The sequence below is a fragment of the Delphinus delphis genome, chromosome 4 (genome assembly GCF_949987515.2).
Source record: "Delphinus delphis chromosome 4, mDelDel1.2, whole genome shotgun sequence".
NCBI classification, from domain to species: domain Eukaryota; kingdom Metazoa; phylum Chordata; class Mammalia; order Artiodactyla; family Delphinidae; genus Delphinus; species Delphinus delphis.
The window spans coordinates 83318770-83341241 of NC_082686.1; the positions used below are offsets into that span (position 1 = coordinate 83318770).

At 40.1% G+C, this 22472-nt stretch overlaps 1 protein-coding gene across 2 annotated transcripts in view; it reads left to right on the forward strand.

Moving 5' to 3' along the window:
* PARL (presenilin associated rhomboid like) overlaps positions 1-22472 on the forward strand; it is a 64499-nt gene that overhangs the window by 7071 nt on the left and 34956 nt on the right. For both annotated transcript variants that reach the window (XM_060011041.1, XM_060011040.1), the window contains exons 2-4: positions 2291-2486; positions 2958-3098; positions 5407-5455. In XM_060011041.1, the coding sequence (XP_059867024.1) occupies positions 2291-2486; positions 2958-3098; positions 5407-5455 (386 nt within the window). The remainder of the gene's footprint in view (positions 1-2290; positions 2487-2957; positions 3099-5406; positions 5456-22472) is intronic.

Here is a 22472-nt window from a genome sequence, read left to right on the forward strand (position 1 = left end):
GAATAAAACCAATAATCATTCTTGACCCCTTCTTTCTTCTAACATAATTATTGACCCTTTCTTTATTAGGAACTGGCCTTGGTGGTGGAGATAAAATGAATACAGAAGTGATAATCTAGTTATGGTACAGGCAATAAATGAGACAAGTGTAAGAGTACATATAGGATGCTTTAGGACTCTAGGAGTACAAAGGAGACACCCAGCCTGCGAGAGTTTAGGAAGGCTTCCTGGAGGAGGAAATAAATGAACTGAATTTTGAAGGACACGAAAAAGTTAAAGGGAAGTAAGTACCGCAACAAAGGAGTAGCATTGCTGAATTTGGTGGGGTGATGAAAAATTTACTGTGGGATTTAAAGCAGGGGAATGATAATATATTTGTGCCTAATAAAATGTGGAGGATGAATTGGAGTAAGGCAGTATTAGAAGCAGTGAGATCTGTTAGGAAATGGTAGAGTATTCCAGGCCAAAAGGGATGAACTAAGGGATTGTGTGGGATTTAGGGAGAGAATGTTGGCCCTCTAAGAGGGCATTTGAGGAAGTGTTGAATGTTTGTGGAAGAGTGATATGAGGAAAGAAGAACATGCAACATGTTAAAATGTTTGAACTTAAGTCAGCTGTTGCTGTTGTTTAGGCATGGGGTACGGGACTAGATTAGGAGTGAAAAAAATATTTGACAGATTTGGTTTTAAATTAGATGGTAAGAATTAAGCAGAGAGAACTCCATAATGACTTCTAGATTTTTAATCTTAGTGATTAAGATAACTGTGGACCCACTGAAAGAATAAAGAAGTCAGAAAATGGAGCTTGTAGAAGGGGATGAATTCCCTTCTGAATATATTGGTTTTAAAGTAATAGGGAGCATATCCAAGTAGAATTATTCAGTATATAGTTGGAAATACAAGACAAGAAAATTGAGGCTGGGACTAGAGACATATTTGAATCATTTACTTGCTTAGAAGTCATCCAGGCCACAGAAATGAACTTTTTCTTTTATTCAACCAAAGTGTTTCAAGGCCCACGTTACAAAGGTGAGAAGACCTGTCTGACTGGCAGACAGGAGTTCTATGAGTCTGGAGGATATAGTATGATTAGAGTACAATGAGAACAAACAGGAAGGGGCCTCTACATGGTCTACCTGGGGGAAATTACCATTTTACAAAAGAAAAAAATGCTTCATAAATTTATATGGGTTCAGTTTGAATGGAGAATGTGTAAAGGAACTATTAGAGCCTTTAAGCATATCTGTCTTTATGGGATAGGAGAAAGGGGGAAGCCGTTAGGAAAGCAAGTTTGAAGAGCAGGGAGTGCAACCTTACAGGCGCTGACAGGTGTGATCAGTAGTGTCAGATGTTTTGAGGAGGTCAAGCTATAAGGACTCAAACAAGAAAACCCTTTATAGAACATCTAGTTGGGTGTCCCCCAAACTGGTAGTGAAGTAAATAGGGGGCAAGGTGGGGAAAATCCGCCAATTTGTAATGGTTAGTACTTATAAAAGGAAAATCATTATTTGATTTAAATGTTTGGCCAAACTTCAAAAAAAAATAAAGCTATTCTGTGCTAATTCAAACCACAACTTGTAGTTCTCCAGCTTTTTACAGGATTGCAGACTGTGTGGGGGATGGATACAAATTATTCTGTTGATTGATACACAGTAACGGCGCAAACAGATGCCCTGTAAAGCTGCTGTAGTTTATGTCTCTCCTTTTTCAGAAGGGCACAGTTCATTGTTTTGACTGAATCCTACCTGGGAGTAGGAGTCTTGGTGGCTTTGGGGCTGCATAGTGAGAATAAACTGAAATGGTGATGATGCACGTCAGTTGGGGAGGCTCGTAGAGGTTGATGTTTGCAAGATGCAGCTCTGTTTCTTCCTTCCTTCCCTCCTTCCTTCCTTCTTTCCTTCCTTCCTATTTTCCTTATTTTTTTTGGCTGCATCGGGCCTTAGTTGCAGCACACGGGATCTTCGTTGAGGCACACAGGATCTTTAATTACCACACTCGGTCTCTGTTGCTGCGCTCGGGCTTCTTACTAGTTGCGGCGTGAGGGTTTTCTGTCTCTAGTTGTGGTGCGCGGGCTCCAGGGTGCATGGGGCCTATAGTTGTGGTGCGCGGGCTCCAGAGCACGAGGGCTCTGTAGTTTGCGGCACGCAGGCTGTCTCATTGAGGTGCGTGATCTCAGTAGTTGTGGCGCGTGGGCTTAGTTGTCCCGAGGCATGTGGGATCTTAGTTCCCCAATCAAGGATCGAACCCATGTCCCTGCAGCTCTGTTTCTAATCTGTTATTTTCCCCTATAGGTTTAATGTTTTTATTCAGCAAAAATGTGGATTCAGAAAAGCACCCAGGAAGGTTGAACCTCGAAGATCAGACACAGGAACAAGTAGTGAAGCATACAAGAGAAGTGCTTTGATTCCTCCTGTAGAAGAAACAGCCTTTTATCCTTCTCCTTATCCTATAAGGACTCTTGTAAAGCCTTTGCTTTTTACTGTTGGGGTAAGAGCTCACGTCACTAGGAGTTACCTACCTTGCTGCAGGTGTAGTGTTAAAGTATCAATACTACTTGTCCTATTTGGGCTCCCTTAAAGACAAGTGGAGTGGGATCAAAAGGACCTGGGGTCATGATTACAATAGAACATGAATTTAATAATTGCTGTTAGAGTATGGGTCATTTATGTAAGCCCTGGAGAAGAAACTCATGGGCCTCTTATTTGGTATAACAATGCAAGTGATACTGAGTTGATATTTTGAATTTTATTGGAAAAGTTCTAACTGTAAACAGGCCCCAGGGTACTGTAAGGTTAATAAAATGGGAAACAATTAAGTGTTCTTTTCACCTAGTAAGTTTCAGTGGGCCAGATGTTCCTTATGTTTACGAAAAGCAATGAAAATGAAATATCATCCTTGGAACTATGTATAGATCTATTTAAAAAAATTTTTCTTTTGTAATATATTTATTTTATATAGTTTACAGGCTGTGCATTTGGATCAGCTGCCATTTGGCAATATGAATCACTGAAATCCAGGGTGCAGAGTTATTTTGATGGTATAAAAGCTGATTGGTTGGATAGCATAAGACCACAGAAGGAAGGAGACTTCAGAAAGGAGGTAAAGATAAACATGGCATTTTTTTTGTTCTAGTTGATCAGTTTTTGAAGTCTGTTATTTATGAAGTGTTTTAAGTTAATGGCAACATTAGATCAGTAGATGTGAAGTCATTGCAGTTAATATTCTTCTTTAGAGTCATTTCATTGTAGTAAGTATTAATGTTTCGTATGTCTGGCAACGTTGTACTTAACAGTGTTCCAAGAAGTTTGTCCCTCTACCCACATATCAAGAATCACCACAGATAGTTGTTAAAAATTAATGTTTTGGAGCCTCTTCCAGCTCTACTAAGGGCCACTGTTTTACAGTACATATTAGAATCATAGGGAGTTTTATGCTTGAGGGGTAGAGATACTATGTGGGTTTTAAAAAGCTTCTCAGTGACATGATGTTTATCTCTGATAAATAACCACTGTTGATGTTTTTTCTAACTGTGCTCAGGGGATCAAGATGCAAGAAAAGGGTACAAATATAGAGCTTTTAGAACTTTTCATTATTTCATATGCAAGTTGATGGCCTTCCTTCCAGCTAACTGATTTTCTTAAAATGTTGCCTTTTAGATAAAGCGTATATTTTATTTCATTTGCCAGTACTTATTGAGCAGAGACCATAAGCTAATTTGTGGATCCAGGTCCATTTATTTTTCAAGCACCTCCGTATTTTTTTATGACACACTGCTCTTCCAGTTTGGAGAGAGTGTTGATATCCTCTTCAGTTTTCTCCTTCCTAGGAACTTCTTATTCCTGGCTAGTGAGAGAGCAGCCTTGGGTTTTCTTTTTCCTAATGATAGTTGAAGGTTCCTCTAAGTAGGGAGAAGGATTCATTCCTCCTTGTTTCCCCATAGACACAAGAAGCATGAGCCCTACCAGTTCTAGAGAGGCTTTATGTCAGAAGAACAATGGATGTAATATTTGCAGGTAAAACCTGCAGTAATGAGCAGTGGTTTTTATTCAGTACAGTATGTTTGAGAAGATAGTAACACTGACCTATTCCACAGTCCTGGATCCCTTGAAAGCTACAGGCTTCTGCACTATAAAGTTTTGATACCCAAATTGTTCCTTGGAATGGTGAAAATGACACATGCAATATACATAATCTTCATCCAAAGATGGATTTGTTTAAAGTAGTTAAATGATAAAATATAAAATCCATGTTAAAGAAAATTGAAATAACACATAAATATATCATGGGAAGTGAAAGTCCTGGGAACCCGTGCCCCACTACTACATATGCAGTGAGTAAGGTCTGAGAGTTCACACACATTTAAATTGTTGTTGACCTTGAACAACTCAGGGGTTGGAGTGCTGACCCTCCACGCAGTGGCACACGTGCCTGTAACTTTATAGTTGGACCTCTGTAACAGCGGTCCCACATCTGTGGATTCCACCAACTGCGAATGGTGTAGTATATTGTAGTACGTATTTATTGAAAAAAATCTGCATATAAGTCCAGTGCAGTTCAAACCCCTGCTGTTCAAAGGTCAACTGAATTACAAAAATGGCATCATTGTTGTGCATGAATCAAATATATGTTGATCTGTAACTTTTTTCTTTACCTTGGGTTTCTTTCTGTATTAGTATACAAAGTCTGGTTCAGTTTTATAGTTAGAACATAGTTTTTTTTAATTAAAAAACTTTAATCATGGAAAATTTCAAAGGTAAAGTAAAAAGAGTGAAGAGAATGGTATAATGAACCCCTGTCATCCAATGTCAACAATTATTGACATGTAGCCAACTTTGTTTCATCTAGTTCCCCTTTTTTCCCTTCCCTCCCCACCACTGATTACTATAAAGCAAATTCTAGGCATATATCATCTATAAAATTTCAAGGTGTGTCCCTAAAAGATTAGGATTCTGTCTTTTTCTAAACCTCAATCTAGTATTATACCTTTAAAAAAAAAAGGCAATTTTAGTAGAAAATATTCTTGGTTAGAATTTTAAAACTAGATTGGGTCTTGGTGAACAATCACTTGATAGTGTGCTAGGTACTTTATGTTATTGATATTCCTCACAGTGGTATTGCTATATATCTGTTACTGTCTCCATTTTATGTTATCAGGAAACTGAAGTTTAGAAGTTATTTGAGGTCACAGAGCTTATCAGTGGCTTTGTGTAGAGAATGCAGGCTGTCTGACTATAAAACACCTGTGTTTTCCACTCTATCACATATTTGTTATGTCTGTTGTTCAGTAGAGATTTTTATAGATGAGGACTCTTTCATTTATGCACAAAGGATTTTCTTTCTTGCTTTTCATTTACATAGCCTGAAATTATTTACCATATGGTGACATGCAATTTTTCTTCTGTTTTAGATTAACAAGTGGTGGAATAACCTAAGTGATGGCCAGCGGACTGTGACAGGTTTGTGTTAGCTTACACGTTTTAGCCATTCAAGGGAAGAGAAATCAAACCAAAAGGTACAGTATGTCATAGTCAATGGCTTTTGTACCATGCTCATCAGTGGTTTAGAAGACAGAGTTTCTGTACCTTCAGGCTAATGTAATGGTTTGAAAGTAGTGTGGCATAAAAGGTATACATGAGGCTCTGGGTCAGTTATTTTCTAATTTTGATCTAGTATGATATTGATCAAGTGATCTATCTTTGTTGTAAAATCCTAGCTTGTGAAATAGGTTATGAGTAATTATTACTTTCCCATTAAAGTAACTAAAGGGGACATTGATTAAGTACCTTCTTTATGCAGCATGCTTTATACATATTCTCTCTGTACCTCACAGGGTTGCTTACAGGGTAGTTATCTCCCTTTTTACAGATAAGGAAACTGGCTTTCAGAGAAGGAACTTTTCGAAGGTCACACTGCTAGTAAGTAAGAGCTGAGTTTCAAAACCCAGGTCTGTCTCATCCTAAAGCCGGTTTTCTCTTTTCTATACCATGCTGTTTATAAAATCCTCTTTAAATGTAAGCATAACATGTATATCACCATGATAATTTGTTTTTTTAAATTTTTATGGAAGACAGATCTGGCTCTTCAAGGTAACACTTGTGCAATATATTATGGACTTAGTTATTTTGAGAAATTTGGGGAAATGGATTTGTAAGTTCTTTAACAGTTGTGCAGATAGGGAAAAAAATCTTCCTAGAGAAATAGCAAAATACTGCTTTTCCTTAAATATGGTTAGACTTAATGGTACTCTTAATTTTCTATACCTACTTAAGTGGAGAAAAGGTGCTTATGTTTCTTCATTCAGACTGTCTGGAAGGTTTAATTTTTCTCTCTCCTTGGTGGAACCTGATCCTGTCTTCAAGCTTATGGTTTAGACATTGCTTCCTGCAGGAAGTGCTTTTTTTCTGAACTCATTGCACTTTTTAACCACTTATAACACAGCCTGCCTTATACAATTGTACATGTATCATCTTTGAGGACAGTGATGAGATTCATTTTGCTATAGCTCCTAGCACATACCTGGCACACAGTAAAGGCATTCAATTAAAATCTATTGAGTGAATGAATGTCGATGAGATCTTGAATCAAAAGATTGAGATTTTTCAAAGTATATTGCCATACTGTATAATTGATTAGTGAGGTCTTAATAAATATGATAACTTCAAAAATAGCTATGTAATAACACGTTTCCATTGGAATTAATTGGGATTTTTGGTTTGTTTGCTTGTTTTCTGAAAATTAATAGCCTTTCCTTAGGGTAGCAAAGTTTTGATTTTTTTTGATATTTTCAAAGTATCTCACAATTAGTTGATACTTAGTGTTCTTTGAAGATTGTGAAGATTTTGTCATTTAACATTTGAGGAAACCTGGGACCAGAATTTAAAACCTTTTTCATGCCAGGAAATGGTTTATCCAAAGAAGTTGGTATTTGGAGATAATTAAAAATCAGAATTCTTTCCCTTAGGTGACGTTGCAGTGTAACTAGCAGCTTGAGTATAAAGTACTTCGAACCACATAAATGTGAATGGTCATGCTAAAGACCTTAAATACTTATTGTCAGGTTAGCTAAGTGACTTTTAAAGGCTGAGGAAATGCTCTTTGATCTGTTCAGTGTCATCTCAAACTCCTTCAGGAAATAATTATTCTGGTAGCAGTGAATCTAGCCTCACTGTTGGTGGTGCTTTATAATCAGTTAGCTATGCACTAAAATTTCAATGGTTAATAAACTTGTGCTTTAGTTATATCTTGTCTCTTTTCAGAGGTGCCAGTTCATTCCACTGACCTTGCTTAGCCCCTCGATTGCTTCCTTTAGGCTGATTCTAAGTGAGGTTGGCTCAGCTCCTGGCTTTTATTGAGGATGGGGTGACAGATTCATTCTGTGCCATATTTTCCTTGGATTGTAGCTGTTCTCTGAGTGTTTTTCTTTTTGTATTTTGAAAGAACTCGACAAGTCCTTAGGCCACTGACCTAGAAAGTTTCAAAGCTCTGTAAGACTAGTGTGCTTCTTTGCTCTGTAGTTTCACACCTAGACACTGGCAGCTTGAAAGCTGTAGCAGGTTAAAGATTTTGCAGTTTTACACCAAACATTTCATGTAAGAATTCCTTGCTATCTGAACCTAATGTGCTCATGGATTTGGATGGCAAGATTTTGGTTATAGCAAATTCAGACAGCAAAATGTTTTATCCAAATGCATTTGTTTCCTGAGCTTGAGGTGTAACAAGGGATATCTCAAATTTATCCATATCTCTTTTGAGTCCTAGGTTTGGATAAGAACAGTTGAAATCATAAGGGATACCTGTAATTTACTTTATCTTTAAGGTGGAATCCAGTGGTGAGGTGAAAAACCTCCCTTAGAGCTGATAGCAGTTTTGGAGTCCCTAGTTTTTGACTCTTCTAGCTCAATCTGTCCCTGGAAATCACTTTGTCAAGGTCTGCCAGAGAACTGGTCTTAATCCCTTAATCTTTTTTTTTCTTATCTGGTTTAGGGATTTTTTTTTTTGTCTTAATTGTTACACAGACATATCTCCCCAAACTTCACATTGCTCTGCAAAAGTTGTTACAAGTTCACTTGGTGTTTGTAGGATGAAGGGGGAGCAGCAAGTAGCATTCTTCAAAGTTAGGCTTGTCCCTGGTGCTTTTATATTTCAGCTGGTCTCCTGTATTGTCTTGCTCTGCAAGGCTTTTTTTTTTTTTTTTTTTTTTTTTGCAGTACACGGGCCTCTCACTGTTGTGGCCTCTCCCGTTGCGGAGCACAGGCTCCAGACGTGCAGGCTCAGCGGCCATGGCTCACGGGCCCAGCCGCCCCGCGGCATGGGGGATCTTCCCGGACTGGGACACGAACCCGTGTCCCCTGCATCGGCAGGCGGACTCTCAACCACTGTGCCACCAGGGAAGCCCTCTGCAAGGCTTTTAAGCCTGTAGTAGAGGTCCCAGGCAACCCCCAAGGAGAGTATTTCCCCTACATTTCTAGCTTTTAGAGATGCCTGTGAGGCACTCGTCATAGTTTTAGTTATTTCTGGGGAAAGGATAACAAAACTAATGCTTGAGTGCCAGCTAGGCTTCAAGTACTATGTTAGGTACTTTACGGACACACATATTATTGTTAATCCTTATTATTAATCTTCTTAAATTATTTATTTATTTTTGGCTGCGTTGGGTCTTTGTTGCTGTGCGTGGGCTTTCTCTAGTTGTGGCGAGTGGGGGCCACTCTTCGTTGCGGTGCATGGGCTTCTTATTGCAGTGGCTTCTCTTTGCTGCAGAGCACGGGCTCTAGGCATGTGGGCTTCAGTAGTTGCAGCATGCGGGCTGAGTAGTTGTGGCTCGCTGGCTCTAGAGTGCAGGTTCAGTAGTTGTGGTGCATGGGCTTAGTTGCGCTGCGGCATGTGGGATCTTCCCGGACCAGGGCCGTGTCCCCTGCATTGGCAGGTGGATTCTTAACCACTGTGCCACCAGGGAAGTCCTTAAGAGCCCTGTTACTGGTATCCTCATTGTTCAGATGGGGTAAGTGAGGCTCAGAGAGGTTAAATAACTTGTCTGAGATCACACAGCTAGAAAGGCTGGAGATGGGAAACAAACTCCTTAGTTCAAATAATATGCGTTTTATTACGTCCATTCACTTTCTGCTATAGCAAACCACCACTAATTACCTTTCTGATAAACCACACTGCCTTTCCCCATCTCAGGTATCTGAGTGCTAATTCATAGACCAAATTGCAGCAAATTGTCCCAAGGCAGCAGGCTGGCATTCAGTGAAGAAAGAGGGACGTTTTCGGCTACTCGGTTTATAGTTTGTCATTGTAAAATGAATAAATGTGCATAGTAACATTAAAATAGAGAATATGTAAAATAAAAAATAAATCTGACTGTAGACGTCCAGTTCCACCCCCATAACCATTGCCTTTTTAGCTGCTTGTATATTCTTCCAAAGCACCTGTTTATATATAGACATTTATATCTGTATCTAACTATGGTTTAAACACAAACGGTAGCATGTAATGCATACTCCTCTACACCTCCACACCTCCTCTACACCTTTATTTTTTTTCACTTAGTATTTTAAAGGACATTCCATATCGATACAAGTAGGTCTATTGTATGCTTCCCCCCCCACCCCCCGCCCCGGTATGCGGGCCTCCCACTGTTGTGGCCTCTCCCGTTGCGGAGCACAGGCTCTGGATGCGCAGGCTCAGCAGCCATGGCTCACGGGCCCAGCCGCTCCGCGGCATGTGGGATCTTCCCGGACCGGGGCACGAACCTGCGTCCCCTGCATCGGCAGGCAGACTCTCAACCACTGCGCAACCAGGGAAGCCCCTGTGTGCTTTTTAAAAGTATTTTATTGAAGTATAATATACATAGAAGAACATGCACATGTCAGATGTACAACTGATTTTCACAAACTGAGCACATCCACATAACTAGCACCCAGATCAAGAAATGGAAATTACCAGCACGCCAGGGTCATTCTTTTTAATGGCATTGCAGCAGTTCGTGCAAATGAATACTATTGTAACAAGTCTTCTATTAATGAATACTTAGGTTGTCTTTAGTCTTGCTTTCATAGGAGGATGGAAGATGGATAGTCCCTTTGGATTTCCTCTCGATTTCAGGAAGCTGTGGAACCAGTCCTTAACTTGTTTTGTGGATACTCCCCAGAAGGAGAAATTACAGCCACTGTGTGAGGCCGACAGAATGATCCCAGTGCTTGTAGTCCTGGCTCCCAGGGAACCTGAGGACCGCTTGAACTCAGCTGTTTGGCTGCTGTGGGTGTGTGTGCTTGTCATTGTCTGGACTAGCCAAGTTCATTCAGATAGAGGAGCAGTGGAGGGGTGAGCTGGCCCACCTCAAACAGAAGGGATGCTGTACTTAGCTGTTAGACTCCAACTGGGATAGTCTTTTTTTTTTTCTTTTTTAGGAAAAGAGAGAAAGAGATTGTACCCCCTTCCTTGGAGGAAAATAGGCTGAAGTTACTGAACCCCCAGTAGTGCTTCCCAAATCAGTGTATTTTTTTTTTTTAAATCAAGGTATAATTCACATGTCCTAAAATTCATCATTTAAAAGCACAGTTGACCCTTGAACAATGCAGAGATTAGGGTTGCTGACCCTCCACACAGTTGAAAATCTGTGTGTAACTTTATAGTCAGCACTCTGTCCACTGTTACACATCCGTGGATTCAACCAACCATGGCTCATGTAGTACCGTAGCACTTTAAAAAAAAAACTTTGTAAGGTGGACCTGTGCAGTTCAAACTCATGTTGTTCAAGGGTTAACTATACAGTTCAGTGGTTTTTATTATATTTACAAGGTTGTGCTACTATCACCATCACCTACTCCCAGAACATTTTCATTACCCCAGAAAGAAACCCTATAGCCATTAGCAGTCACTCCCTATTCCCCTCCTCCCCTCAGCCCTAGACACCTACTTTCTTTCTCTGTGGATTTGTCTGTTCTAGACACTTCATAAAAATGGAATCACATAAATATGAGGTGTTTTGTGGCTGCTTCTTTCACTTAGCGTAATGTTTTCAGAGTTCATCCATAGTGGCACGTGTCAATACATATTTCTTTTTATGGCTAAATATTCCATGATATGGATACATCACATTTTATTTATTCATTCATCTGTTGGTGGACATTTGTTTCTACTTTTTGGCTTAATATTATGATAATGCTGCTATGAATTTTCATATATATGTTTTGTGTGGACATATGTTTTCATTTCTCTTGCTAATATACCTAGAAGTGGAATTGTTGGGTCATATGGTACTCTGTTTAACTTTTTAAGAACTGTGGTAAAAAAAACACATAAAATGCACCATTTAAACCATTTTTAAGTGTATAGCTTAGTAGAGTTAATTATATTCACATTGTTATGAAACACCTCCAAAACTCTTTTCGTCTTGTAAAACTGAAACTCTATACCCATTATACAACAATTTCCTTTTTTTTTCCCTTCCCCAGCTCCTGGTAACTATCATGCCACTTTTTTTTTTTTTTTTTTGCGATATGTGGGCCTCTCACTGTTGTGGCCTCTCCCGTTGCGGAGCACAGGCTCTGGACGCGCAGGCTCAGTGGCCATGGCTCACAGGCCCAGCCGCTCCGTGGCATGTGCGATCTTCCCAGACCGGGGCACGAACCCGTGTCCCCTGCATCGGCAGGCAGACTCTCAACCACTGCGCCACCAGGGAAGCCCTCATGCCACTTTTTGTTTCTATAAATTTCAGTACTTTAGATACCTTATATAAGTGGAATCACACAATACTTGTCTTTTTTGACTGGTTTATTTCACTTAACGTAATGTCCTCAAGGGTCATCCATGTTGTAACATGTGACAAGATTTCCTTCCTTTTTTAAGGCTGAATAATTAATTCCTTTGTGTGTATACACCACATTTTGTTTATCCTTTCATTCTTCGATGGCCATTTGGGTTGCTTCCACCTCTTGGCTATTGTGAGTAGTGCTGCTAGGAACATGGGTGTGCAAATCTCTTTGTGTCCCTGCTTTCAATTCTTTTGGATATATACCCAGAAGTAGGATTGCTGAACTATATGGTAGTTCTATTTTTAATTATTTGAGGAAGCTCCATACTGTTTTCTATAGTGTTTGCACCATTTTACAATCCTACAACAGTTCTGATTTCTTTGCATCCTTGTCAGCACTTGATATTTTCTGTTTATGGTTTTTTAAAAATGGGTGCCATCCTAATGGGTGTGAGGTGACACATTGTGATTTTGATTTGCATTTCTCTAATTAGCTGTGTTGCTCATCTTTTCATATGTTGGTTGGCCATTTGAATATCATCTTTGGATAAATGTTCAAGTTCTTTGCTCACTTTAATCAGGTTCAATTTTGTTGTTGAGTTGTAGGAATTCTTTATATGTTCTAGATATTAACCCTTTATCAGATAGGTGACTTGCAAATATGTTCTCCTGTTCTTTAGGTTACCTTTCACTCTGTTGATTGTGTCCTTTGCACAAAAGCTTTTAGGTTTGATGTCCCATTTGTCTATTTTTGCTCTTTTGGTGTCATAGCCAAGAAATCATTGCCAAATCCAATGTTATGAGGATTTTCCCCTGTGTTCTTCTAGGAATTTTAAAGTTTTTGGTCTTACCTTTAGGCCTCTAATTAATTTTTAGTTAATTTTTGTGTAGGGTGTAAGGTAAGAGTCCAAGTTTATTCTTTTGAGTGTGAATATCCACTTTTCCCTGTTTTCTTTCTGAAGAATGCCAAATTGTTTTCTAAAGTGGCTGCACCATTTTATATTCCCTTAAGCAGTGTATGAGGATTCCATTTGTTATTGCTTGTCTTTTTCTAATATATCATCAACTACAATTTTTTGGTATTTTTTTATTGTGGTAAAATATACATAACATCTATCATTTTAGCCATACCATAAAGTGTGCAATTCAGTGGCATCAAGTACATTCACAGTGTTGTGCAACCGTCATCACTGTCCATTTCTAGAACTTTTCAGCATCCCAAACAAACTCTGTACCCATTAAACAATAACTTCCCATTTCCCCTGCCCCTTAGCCTTTGGTAACCACCATTCTACTTTCTGTTTCTGTGAGTTTGCCTACACTTCATATAAGTGGAATTATAAAATATGTTTTTGTGTCTGGCTTCTGTTGTTTAGCATACTGTTTTCCAGGTTCATCCACATTTTAGCACATATCAGAATTTCATTCTTTTTTAAGGCTGAATAATATTGCATTGTTTTTTCAATTATTTTTAAAATTGAAGTATAGTTGATTTACAATGTTACATTAATTTCTGCTATACAGCAAAGTGATTCAGTTATATATATATATATATACATTCCTTTTTAAAAATATTCTTTATTATGGTTTATGGTTTATCATAGAATATTGAATATAGCTCTTTGTGCTATACAATAGGACCTTGTTGTTTATCCATTCTATATATAAAAGCTCACATCTGCTAACCCCAACCTCCCACTCCATCCCTCCCCCAGCTTCCTCCCCCTTGGCAACCACAGGTCTGTTCTCTATGTCTGTGAGTCTGTTTCTGTTTCATAGATAGGTTCATTTGCGTCATATTTTAGATTCCACGTATAAGTGATATCATATATTTGTCTTTCTCTTTCTGACTGACTTCACTTAATATGATAATCTCTAGTTGCATCCATGTTGCTGCAAATGGCATTATTTCATTCTTTTTTATGGCTGAGTAGTATTCCATTGTATATATGCGCCACGTCTTCTTTATCCATTCATCCATTGATGGACATTCAGGTGTTTCCATATCTTGGCTATTGTGAATAGTGCTGCTATGAACATAGGGGGTGCATGTATCTTTTTGAGTTATAGTTTTGTCTGGATATGTGCCCAGGAGTGGGATTGCTGGATCATATGGTAATTCTGTTTCTGGTTTTCTGAGGAACCTCCATACTGTTTGCCACAGTGGCTGCAAAATCTTACATTCCCACGAACAGTATAAGAGGGTTGCCTTATCTCCACACCCTCTCCAGCATTTGTTATTTGTAGACTTTATAATGATGGCCATTCTGACCAGTGTGAGGTGGTACTTCATTGTAGTTTTAGTTTTTTATTTATTTATTTTTTAAAACATCTTTATTGGAGTATAATTGCTTTATAATGGTTTGTTAGTTTCTGCTTTATAACAAAGTGAATCAGTCATACATATACATATGTTCCCGTATCTCTTCCCTCTTGCATCTCCCTCCCTCCCACCCTCCCTATCCCACCCCTCTAGGCGGTCACAAACCACCTAGCTGATCTCCCTGTACTATGCGGCTGGTTCCCACTAGCTATCTATTTTATGTTTGGTAGTGTATATATGTCCATGCCACTCTCTCACTTTGTGACAGCTTACCCTTCCCCCTCCTCATATCCTCAAGTGCATTCTCTAGTAGGTCTGTATCTTTATTCCCGTCTTGCCCCTAGGTTCTTTTTTTTCTTCTTTGTGGTACGCGGGCCTCTCACTGCTGTGGCCTCTCCTGCTGCAGAGCAAAGGCTCAGGACGTGCAGGCCCAGTGGCCACGGCCCACGGGCCCAGCCGCTTCACAGCATGTGGGATCTTCCCGGACCGGGGAACGAACCCATGTCCCCTGCATCGGCAGGCAGACTCTCAACCACTGTGCCACCAGGGAAGTCCGCCTCTAGGTTCTTGATGACTTTTTTTTTTTTTTTTTGCTTAGATTCCATATATATGTGTTAGCATACGGTATTTGTTTTTCTCTTTCTGACTTACTTCATTCTGTATGACAGACTCTACGTCCATCCACCTCACTACAAATAACTCAATTTCGTTTCTTTTTATGGCTGAGCAATATTCCATTGTATATATGTGCCACATTTTCTTTATCCATTCATGTGTTGATGGACACTTAGGTTGCTCCCATGTCCTGGCTATTGTAAATAGAGCTGCAATGAACATTTTGGTACATGACTCTTTTTGAATTACGGTTTTCTCAGGGTATATGCCCAGGAGTGGGATTGCTGGGTCATATGGTAGTTCTATTTTTAGTTTCTTAAGGAGCCTCCATACTGTTCTCCATAGTGGCTGTATCAATTTACATTCCCACCAGCAGTGCAAGAGGGTTCCCTTTTGTCCACACCCTCTCCAGCATTTATTTTATTTATTTATTTATTTATTTGTTTATTTTGTGGTATTCGGGCCTCTCACTACTGTGGCCTCTCCCATTGAGGAGCACAGGCTCCGGACGCGCAGGCTCAGCAGCAGCCATGGCTTACGGGCGCAGCCGCTCCGCGGCATGTGGGATCCTCACAGACCAGGTCACGAACTCGCGTCCCTTCCATTGGCAGGCTGACTCTCAACCACTGCGCCACCAGGGAAGCCCATCTCCAGCATTTATTGTTTGTAGATTTTTTGATGATGGCCATTCTGACTGGTGTGAGATGATATCTCATTGTAGTTTGGATTTGCATTTCTGTAATGATTAATGATGTTCAGCATTCTTTCATGTGTTTGTTGGCAGTCTGTATATCTTCTTTGGAGAAATGTCTATTTAGGTCTTCTGCCCATTTTTGGATTGGGTTGTTTGTTTTCTTGTTATTGAGCTGCATGAGCTGCTTATAAATTTTGGAAATTAATCCTTTGTCAGTTGCTTCATTTGCAAATATTTTTTCCCATTCTGAGGGTTGTCTTTTGGTCTTGTTTATGGTTTCCTTTGCTGTGCAAAAGCTTTGAAGTTTCATTAGGTCCCATTTGTTTATTTTTGTTTTTATTTCCATTTCTCTAGGAGATGGGTCAAAAAGGATCTTGCTGTGATTTATGTCGTAGAGTGTTCTGCCTATGTTTTCCTCTAAGAGTTTGATAGTGTCTGGCCTTACATTTAGGTCTTTAATCCATATTGAGCTTATTTTTGTGTATGGTGTTAGGGAGTGTTCTAGTTTCATACTTTTACATGTAGCTGTCCAGTTTTCCCAGCACCACTTATTGAAGAGGCTATCTTTTAACCACTGTATATTCTTGCCTCCTTTATCAAAGATAAGGTGACCATATGTGTGTGGGTTTATCTCTGGGCATTCTGTCCTGTTCCATTGATCTATATTTCTGTTTTTGTGCCACTACCATACTGTCTTGATTACTGTAGGTTTGTAATATAGTCTGAAATCAGGGAGCCTGATCCCTCCAGTTCCGTTTTTCTTTCTCAAGATTGCTTTGGCTATTTGCGGTCTTTTGCGTTTCCATACAAATTGTGAAATTTTTTGTTCTAGTTCTGTGAAAAATGCCAGTGGTAATTTGGTAGAGATTGCACTGAATCTGTAGATTGCTTCGGGTAGTGGAGACATTTTCACAATGTTGATTCTTCCAGTCCAAGAACATGGTATATCGCTCCATCTATTTGTATCATCTTTAATTTCTTTCGTCAGTGTCTTATAATTTTCTGCATACAGGACTTTTGTCTCCTTAGGTAGGTTTATTCCTAGATATTTTATTCTTTTTGTTGCAATGGTAAATGGGAGTGTTTTCTTGATTTCACTTTCAGATTTTTCATCATTAGTGTATAGGAATGCTGGAGATTTTTGTGCATTAATTTTGTATCCTGCTACTTTACCAAATTCATTGATTAGCTCTAGTAGTTTTCTGGTAGCATCTTTAGGATTCTCTATGTATAGTATCATGTCATCTCCAAACAGTGACAGCTTTACTTCTTCTTTTCCGATTTGAATTCCTTTTATTTCTTTTTCTTCTCTGATTGCTGTGGCTAAAACTTCCAAAACTATGTTGAATAAGATTGGTGAGAGTGGGCAGCCTTGTCTTGTTTCTGATCTTAGTGGAAATGCTTTCAGTTTTTCTCCATTGAGGACGATGTTGGCTGTGGGTTTGTCATATATGGCCTTTATTATGTTGAGGAAAGTTCCCTCTATGCCTACTTTCTGCAGGGTTTTTATCATAAATGGGTGTTGAATTTTGTCGAAAGCTTTCTCTGCATCTATTGAGATGATCATTTGGTTTTTCTCCTTCAGTTTGTTAATATGGTGTATCACATTGATTGATTTGCATATATTGAAGAATCCTTGCATTCCTGGGATAAACCCCACTTGATCATGGTGTATGATCCTTTTAATGTGCTGCTGGATTCTGTTTGCCAGTATTTTGTTGAGGATTTTTGCATCTATGTTCATCAGTGATATTGGCCTGTAGTGTTCTTTGTGACACTTTTGGTTTTGGTATCAGGGTGATGGTGGCCTCTTCGAATGAGTTTGGGAGCTATATTTTGGAAGAGTTTGAGAAGGATAGGTGTTAGCTCTTCTCTAAATGTTTGATAGAATTTGCCTGTGAAACCGTCTGGTCCTGGGCTTTTGTTTGTTGGAAGATTTCTAATCACAGTTTCAATTTCAGTGCTTGTGATTGGTCTGTTCATAGTTTCTGTTTCTTCCTGGTTCAGTCTCTGAAGCTTGTGCCTTTCTAAGAATTTGTCCATTTCTTCCAGGTTGTCCATTTTATCGGCATAAAGTTGCTTGTAGTAATGTCTCATGATACTTTGTATTTCTGCAGTGTCAGTTGTTACTTCTCCTTTTTCATTTCTAATTCTATTGATTTGAGTCTTCTCCCTTCTTTTTTTTTAAATTTATTTATTTATTTTTGGCTGTGTCTGGTCTTTTTTGCTACATGCGGGCTTTCTCTAGTTGTGGCGAGCAGGGGCTACTCTTCGTTGCGGTGTGCGGGCTTCTCATTGCAGTGGCTTCTCTTGTTGCAGAGCACAGGCTCTAGGGCACACAGGCTTCAGTAGTTGAGGCACATGGGCTCAGAAGTTGGGGCTCGCGGGCTCTAGAGTGCAGGCTCAGTAGTTGTGGCTTCCGGGCTTAGTTGCTCCTCGGCATGTGGGATCTTCCTGGACCAGAGATTGAACCCATGTCACCTGCATTGGCAGGCGGATTCTTAACCACTGCGCAACCAGGGAAGCCCTCCCTTTTTTTCTTGATGAGTCTGGCTAATGGTTTATCAATTTTGTTTATCTTCTCAAAGAACCAGCTTTTAGTTTTATTGATCTTTGCTATCGTTTCCTTCATTTCTTTTTCATTTATTTCTGATCTGATCTTTATGATTTCTTTCCTTCTGCTAACTTTGGGGTTTTTTGTTCTTCTTTCTCTAATTGCTTTAGGTGTAAGGTTAGGTTGTTTATTTGAGATGTTTCTTTTTTCTTGAGGTAGGATTGTATTGCTATAAACAACCCTCTTAGAACTGCTTTTGCTGCATCCCATAGGTTTTGGGTCATCGTGTTTTCATTGTCATTTGTTTATAGGTATTTTTTGCTTTCCTCTTTGATTTCCTCAGTGATCTCTTGGTTATTAAGTAGTGTATTGTTTAGCCTCCATGTGTTTGTATTTTTTACAGATTTTTTCCTGTAATTGATATCTAGTCTCATAGTGTTGTGGTCGGAAAAGATACCTGCTATGATTTCAATTTTCTTAAATTTACCAAGGCTTGATTTGTGACCCAAGATACGATCTATCCTGGAGAGTGTTCCATGAGCACTTGAGAAGAATGTGTATTCTATTGTTTTTGGATGGAATGTCCTATAAATATCAATTAAGTCTACCTTGTTTAATGTATCATTTAAAGCTTGTGTTTCCTTATTTATTTTCAGATTGGATGATCTGTCCTTTGGTGAAAGTGGGGTGTTAAAGTCCCCTAATATGATAGTGTTACTGTCAATTTCCCCTTTTATGGCTGTTAGTATTTGCCTTATGTATTGAGGTGTTCCTATGTTGGGTGCATAAATATTTACAATTGTTATGTCTTCTTCTTGGATCGATCCCTTGATCATTATGTAGTGTCCTTCTTTGTGTCTTGTAATAGTCTTTATTTTAAAGTCTGTTTTGTCTGATATGAGAATTGCTACTCCAGCTTTCTTTTCATTTCCATTTGCCTCGAATATCTTTTTCCATCCCCTCACTTTTAATCTGTATGTGTCCCTAGGTCTGAAGTGGGTCTCATGTAGACAGCATATACTTGGGTCTTGTTTTTGTATACATTCAGCCAGTCTATGTCTTCTGGTTGGAGTATTTAATCCATTTACATTTAAGGTAATTATCGATATGTATGTTTCTATTCACATTTTCTTAATTGTTTTGGGTTCGTTATTGTAGGTCTTTTCCTTCTCTTGTGTTTCCTGCCTAGAGAATTTCTTTTAGCATTTGTTGTAAAGCTGGTTTGGTGGTGCTGAATTCTCTCAGCTTTTGCTTGTCTGTAAAGGTTTTAATTTCTCCATCAAATCTGAATGAGATCGTTGCTGGGTAGAGTAATCTTGGTTGCAGGTTTTTCTCTGTCATCACTTTAAATATTTCCTGCCACTCCCTTCTGGCTTGCAGAGTTTCTGCTGAAAGATCAGCTGTTAACCTTATGGGGATTCCCTTGTGTGTTATTTGTTGTTTTTCCCTTGCTCCTTTTAATATGTTTTCTTCGTATTTAATTTTTGACAGTTTGATTAATATGTGTCTCGGTGTGTTTCTGCTTGGATTTATCCTATATGGGACTCTCTGTGCTTCCTGGACTTGATTAACTATTTCCTTTCCCATATTAAGGAAGTTTTCACCTATAATCTCTTCAAATATATTCTCAGTCCCTTTCTCTTTCTCTTCTTCTTCTGGGACCCCTATAATTCGAATTTTGGTGCGTTTAATGTTGTCCCAGAGGTCTCTGAGACTGTCCTCAGTTCTTTTCCTTCTTTTTCTTTATTCTGCTCTGCAGTAGTTATTTCTACTATTTTATCTTCCAGGTCACTTCTCCGTTCTTCTGCCTCAGTTATTCTGCTGTTGATTCCTTCTAGAGAATTTTTAATTTCATTTATTATGTTGTTCATCGTTGTTTGTTTACTCTTTAGTTCTTCTGGGTCCTTGTTAAACATTTCTTGTATTTTCTCTATTCTGTTTCGAAGATTTTGGATCATGTTTACTATCATTATTCTGAATACTTTTTCAGGTAGACTGCCTATTTCCTCTTCATTTGTTAGGTCTGATAGGTTTTTAACTTGCTCCTTCATCTGCTGTGTTTCTTTCTGTCTTCTCATTTTGCTTAACTTACTGTGTTTGGGGTCTCCTTTTCGCAGGCTGCAGGTTCGTAGTTCCTGTTGTTTTTGGTGTCTGTCCCCAGTTGCTAAGGTTGGTTCCGTGGGTTGTGTAGGTTTTCTGGTGGATGGGACTCGTGCCTGTGTTCTGGTGGATGAGGCTGGATCTTGTCTTTCTGGTGGTGTGTTTTGGGGTGTCTGTGGCCTTATTATGATTTTAGGCAGCCTCTCTGCTAATGGATGGGGTTGTGTTCCTGTCTTGCTAGTTGTTTGGCATAGGGTGTCCAGCACTGTAGCTTGCTGGTCATTGAGTGAAGCTGGGTCTTGGTGTTGAGATGGAGATCTTTGGGAGATTTTTGCCATTTGATCTTATGTGGAGCTGGGAGGTCTCTTGTGGACCAGTGTCCTGAAGTTGGCTCTCCCACCTCAGAGGCGCAGCACTGACTCCTGGCTGGAGCACCAAGAGCCTTTCATCCACACGGCTCAGAATAAAAGGGAGAAAAAATAGAAAGAAAGATAAAATGAAGTTATTAAAATAAAAAACAATTATTAAGAAAAAAATTAAAAAAAAAACGGACAGACAGAACCCTAGGACAAATGGTAAAAGCAAAGCTATACAGACAAAATCACAGACAGAAGCATATACATACACACTCACAAAAAGAGAAAAAGGGGGAAAAAATATATCTTTGGCTCCCAAAGTCCACCTCCTCAATTTGCGATGATTCGTTGTTCAGGTATTTCACAGATGCAGGGTACATCCAGTTCATTGTGGGGATTTAATTCGCTGCTCCTGAGGCTGCTGGGAGAAATTCCCTTACTCTTCTTTGTTCTCACAGCTCCCGGGTTCAGGTTTGGATTTGGCCCCGCCTCTGTGTGTAGGTCGCCTGAGGGCGTTGTTCTTTGCTCAGACAGGTCGGGGTTAAAGGAGCAGCTGATGCGGGGGCTCTGGCTCACTCAGGCCGGGGGGGAGGGAGGGGTACAGTTGCAGGGAGAGCCTGCGGCAGCAGAGGCCAGCGTGACATTGCAACAGCGTGAGGCGCGCCGTGCGTTCTCCCGGGGAGGTTGTCCCTGATCCCAGGACCCTGGCAGTGGCGGGCTGCACAGGCTCCCGGGAGCGGGAGTGTGCAGAGTGACCTGTGCTTGCAACAGGCTTCTTGGTGGCGGCAGCAGCAACCTTAGCGTCCCATGCCTACGCGCTGATTGCCACGGCTCACGCCCGTCTCTGGAGCTCCTTTAAGCGGCGCTTTTAATCCCCTCTCCTCACGCACCAGGAAACAAAGAGGGAAGAAAAAGTCTCTTGCCTCTTCAGGAGGTCCAGACTTTTTCCCAGACTCCCTACCGGCTAGCCGAGGCGCACTAGCCCCCTTCAGGCTGTGTTCACGCAGCCAACCCCAGTCTTCTCCCTGGGATCTGACCTGCCAAGCCCGAGCCTCAGCTCCCAGCCCCCCACCCGCCCCACTGGGTGAGCAGACAAGCCTCTCAGGCTAGTGAGTGCTGGTCGGCACCGATCCTGTGTGGGAACCTCTCCACTGTGCCTTCTGCACCCCTGTTGCTGCGCTCTTCTCTGTGGATCTGAAGCTCCCCTCCTCCGCCACCCGCAGCTCCTCCTGCGAACGGGCTTCCTAGTGTGCGGAAACCTTTCCTCCTTCATAGCTCCCTCCCAGTGGTTGAGGTCCCGTCCCTATTCTTTTGTCTCTGTTTTTTCTTTTTTCTTTTGCCCTACCCAGTTACGTGGGGAGTTTCTTGCCTTTTGGGAGGTCTGAGGTCTTCTGCCAGAGTTCAGTAGGTGTTGTATAGGAGCTGTTCCATGTGTAGATGTATTTGTGGAGAGGAATGTCATCTCCGCGTCTTACTCTTCCACCATCTTGAAGCTCCCGGTGTAGTTTTAGTTTTGATTTGCGTATCTCTAATAATTAGCGATGTTGAGCATCCTTTCGTGGGTCTGTCGGCCACCTCTATGTCGTTTTTGGAGAGATGTCTATTTAGGTCTTCTGCTTTTTGTTTGTTTCTTTTTTTGGCTCTGTCATGTGGCTTGTGGGATCTTAGTTCCCTGATCAGCAATTAAACCCCGGCTCTCAGCAGTGAAACCACTAACCACTGTTTTCTTGTTGTTGAGTTGTATGAACTGTTTGTATATTTTGAAAGTTAAGCTCTTGTCAGTTGCATTGTTTGCACATGTTTTCTCCCATTCTGTAGGTTGTCTTTTTGTTTTGTTCATGGTTTCCTTTGCTGTGCAAAAGCTTGTCAGTTTGATTAGGTCTTATTTGTTTATTTTTGTTTTTATTTCTATTGCCTTGGGAGACTGACCTGAGAAAACATTGGTATGATTTATGTCAGAGAATGTTTTGCCTGTGATCTCTTCTAGGAGTTTTATTGTGTCATGTCTTAACGTTGAAGGCTTTAACCATTTTGAGTTTATTTTTGTGTGTGGTGAGAGTGTTCTGACTTCTTCGT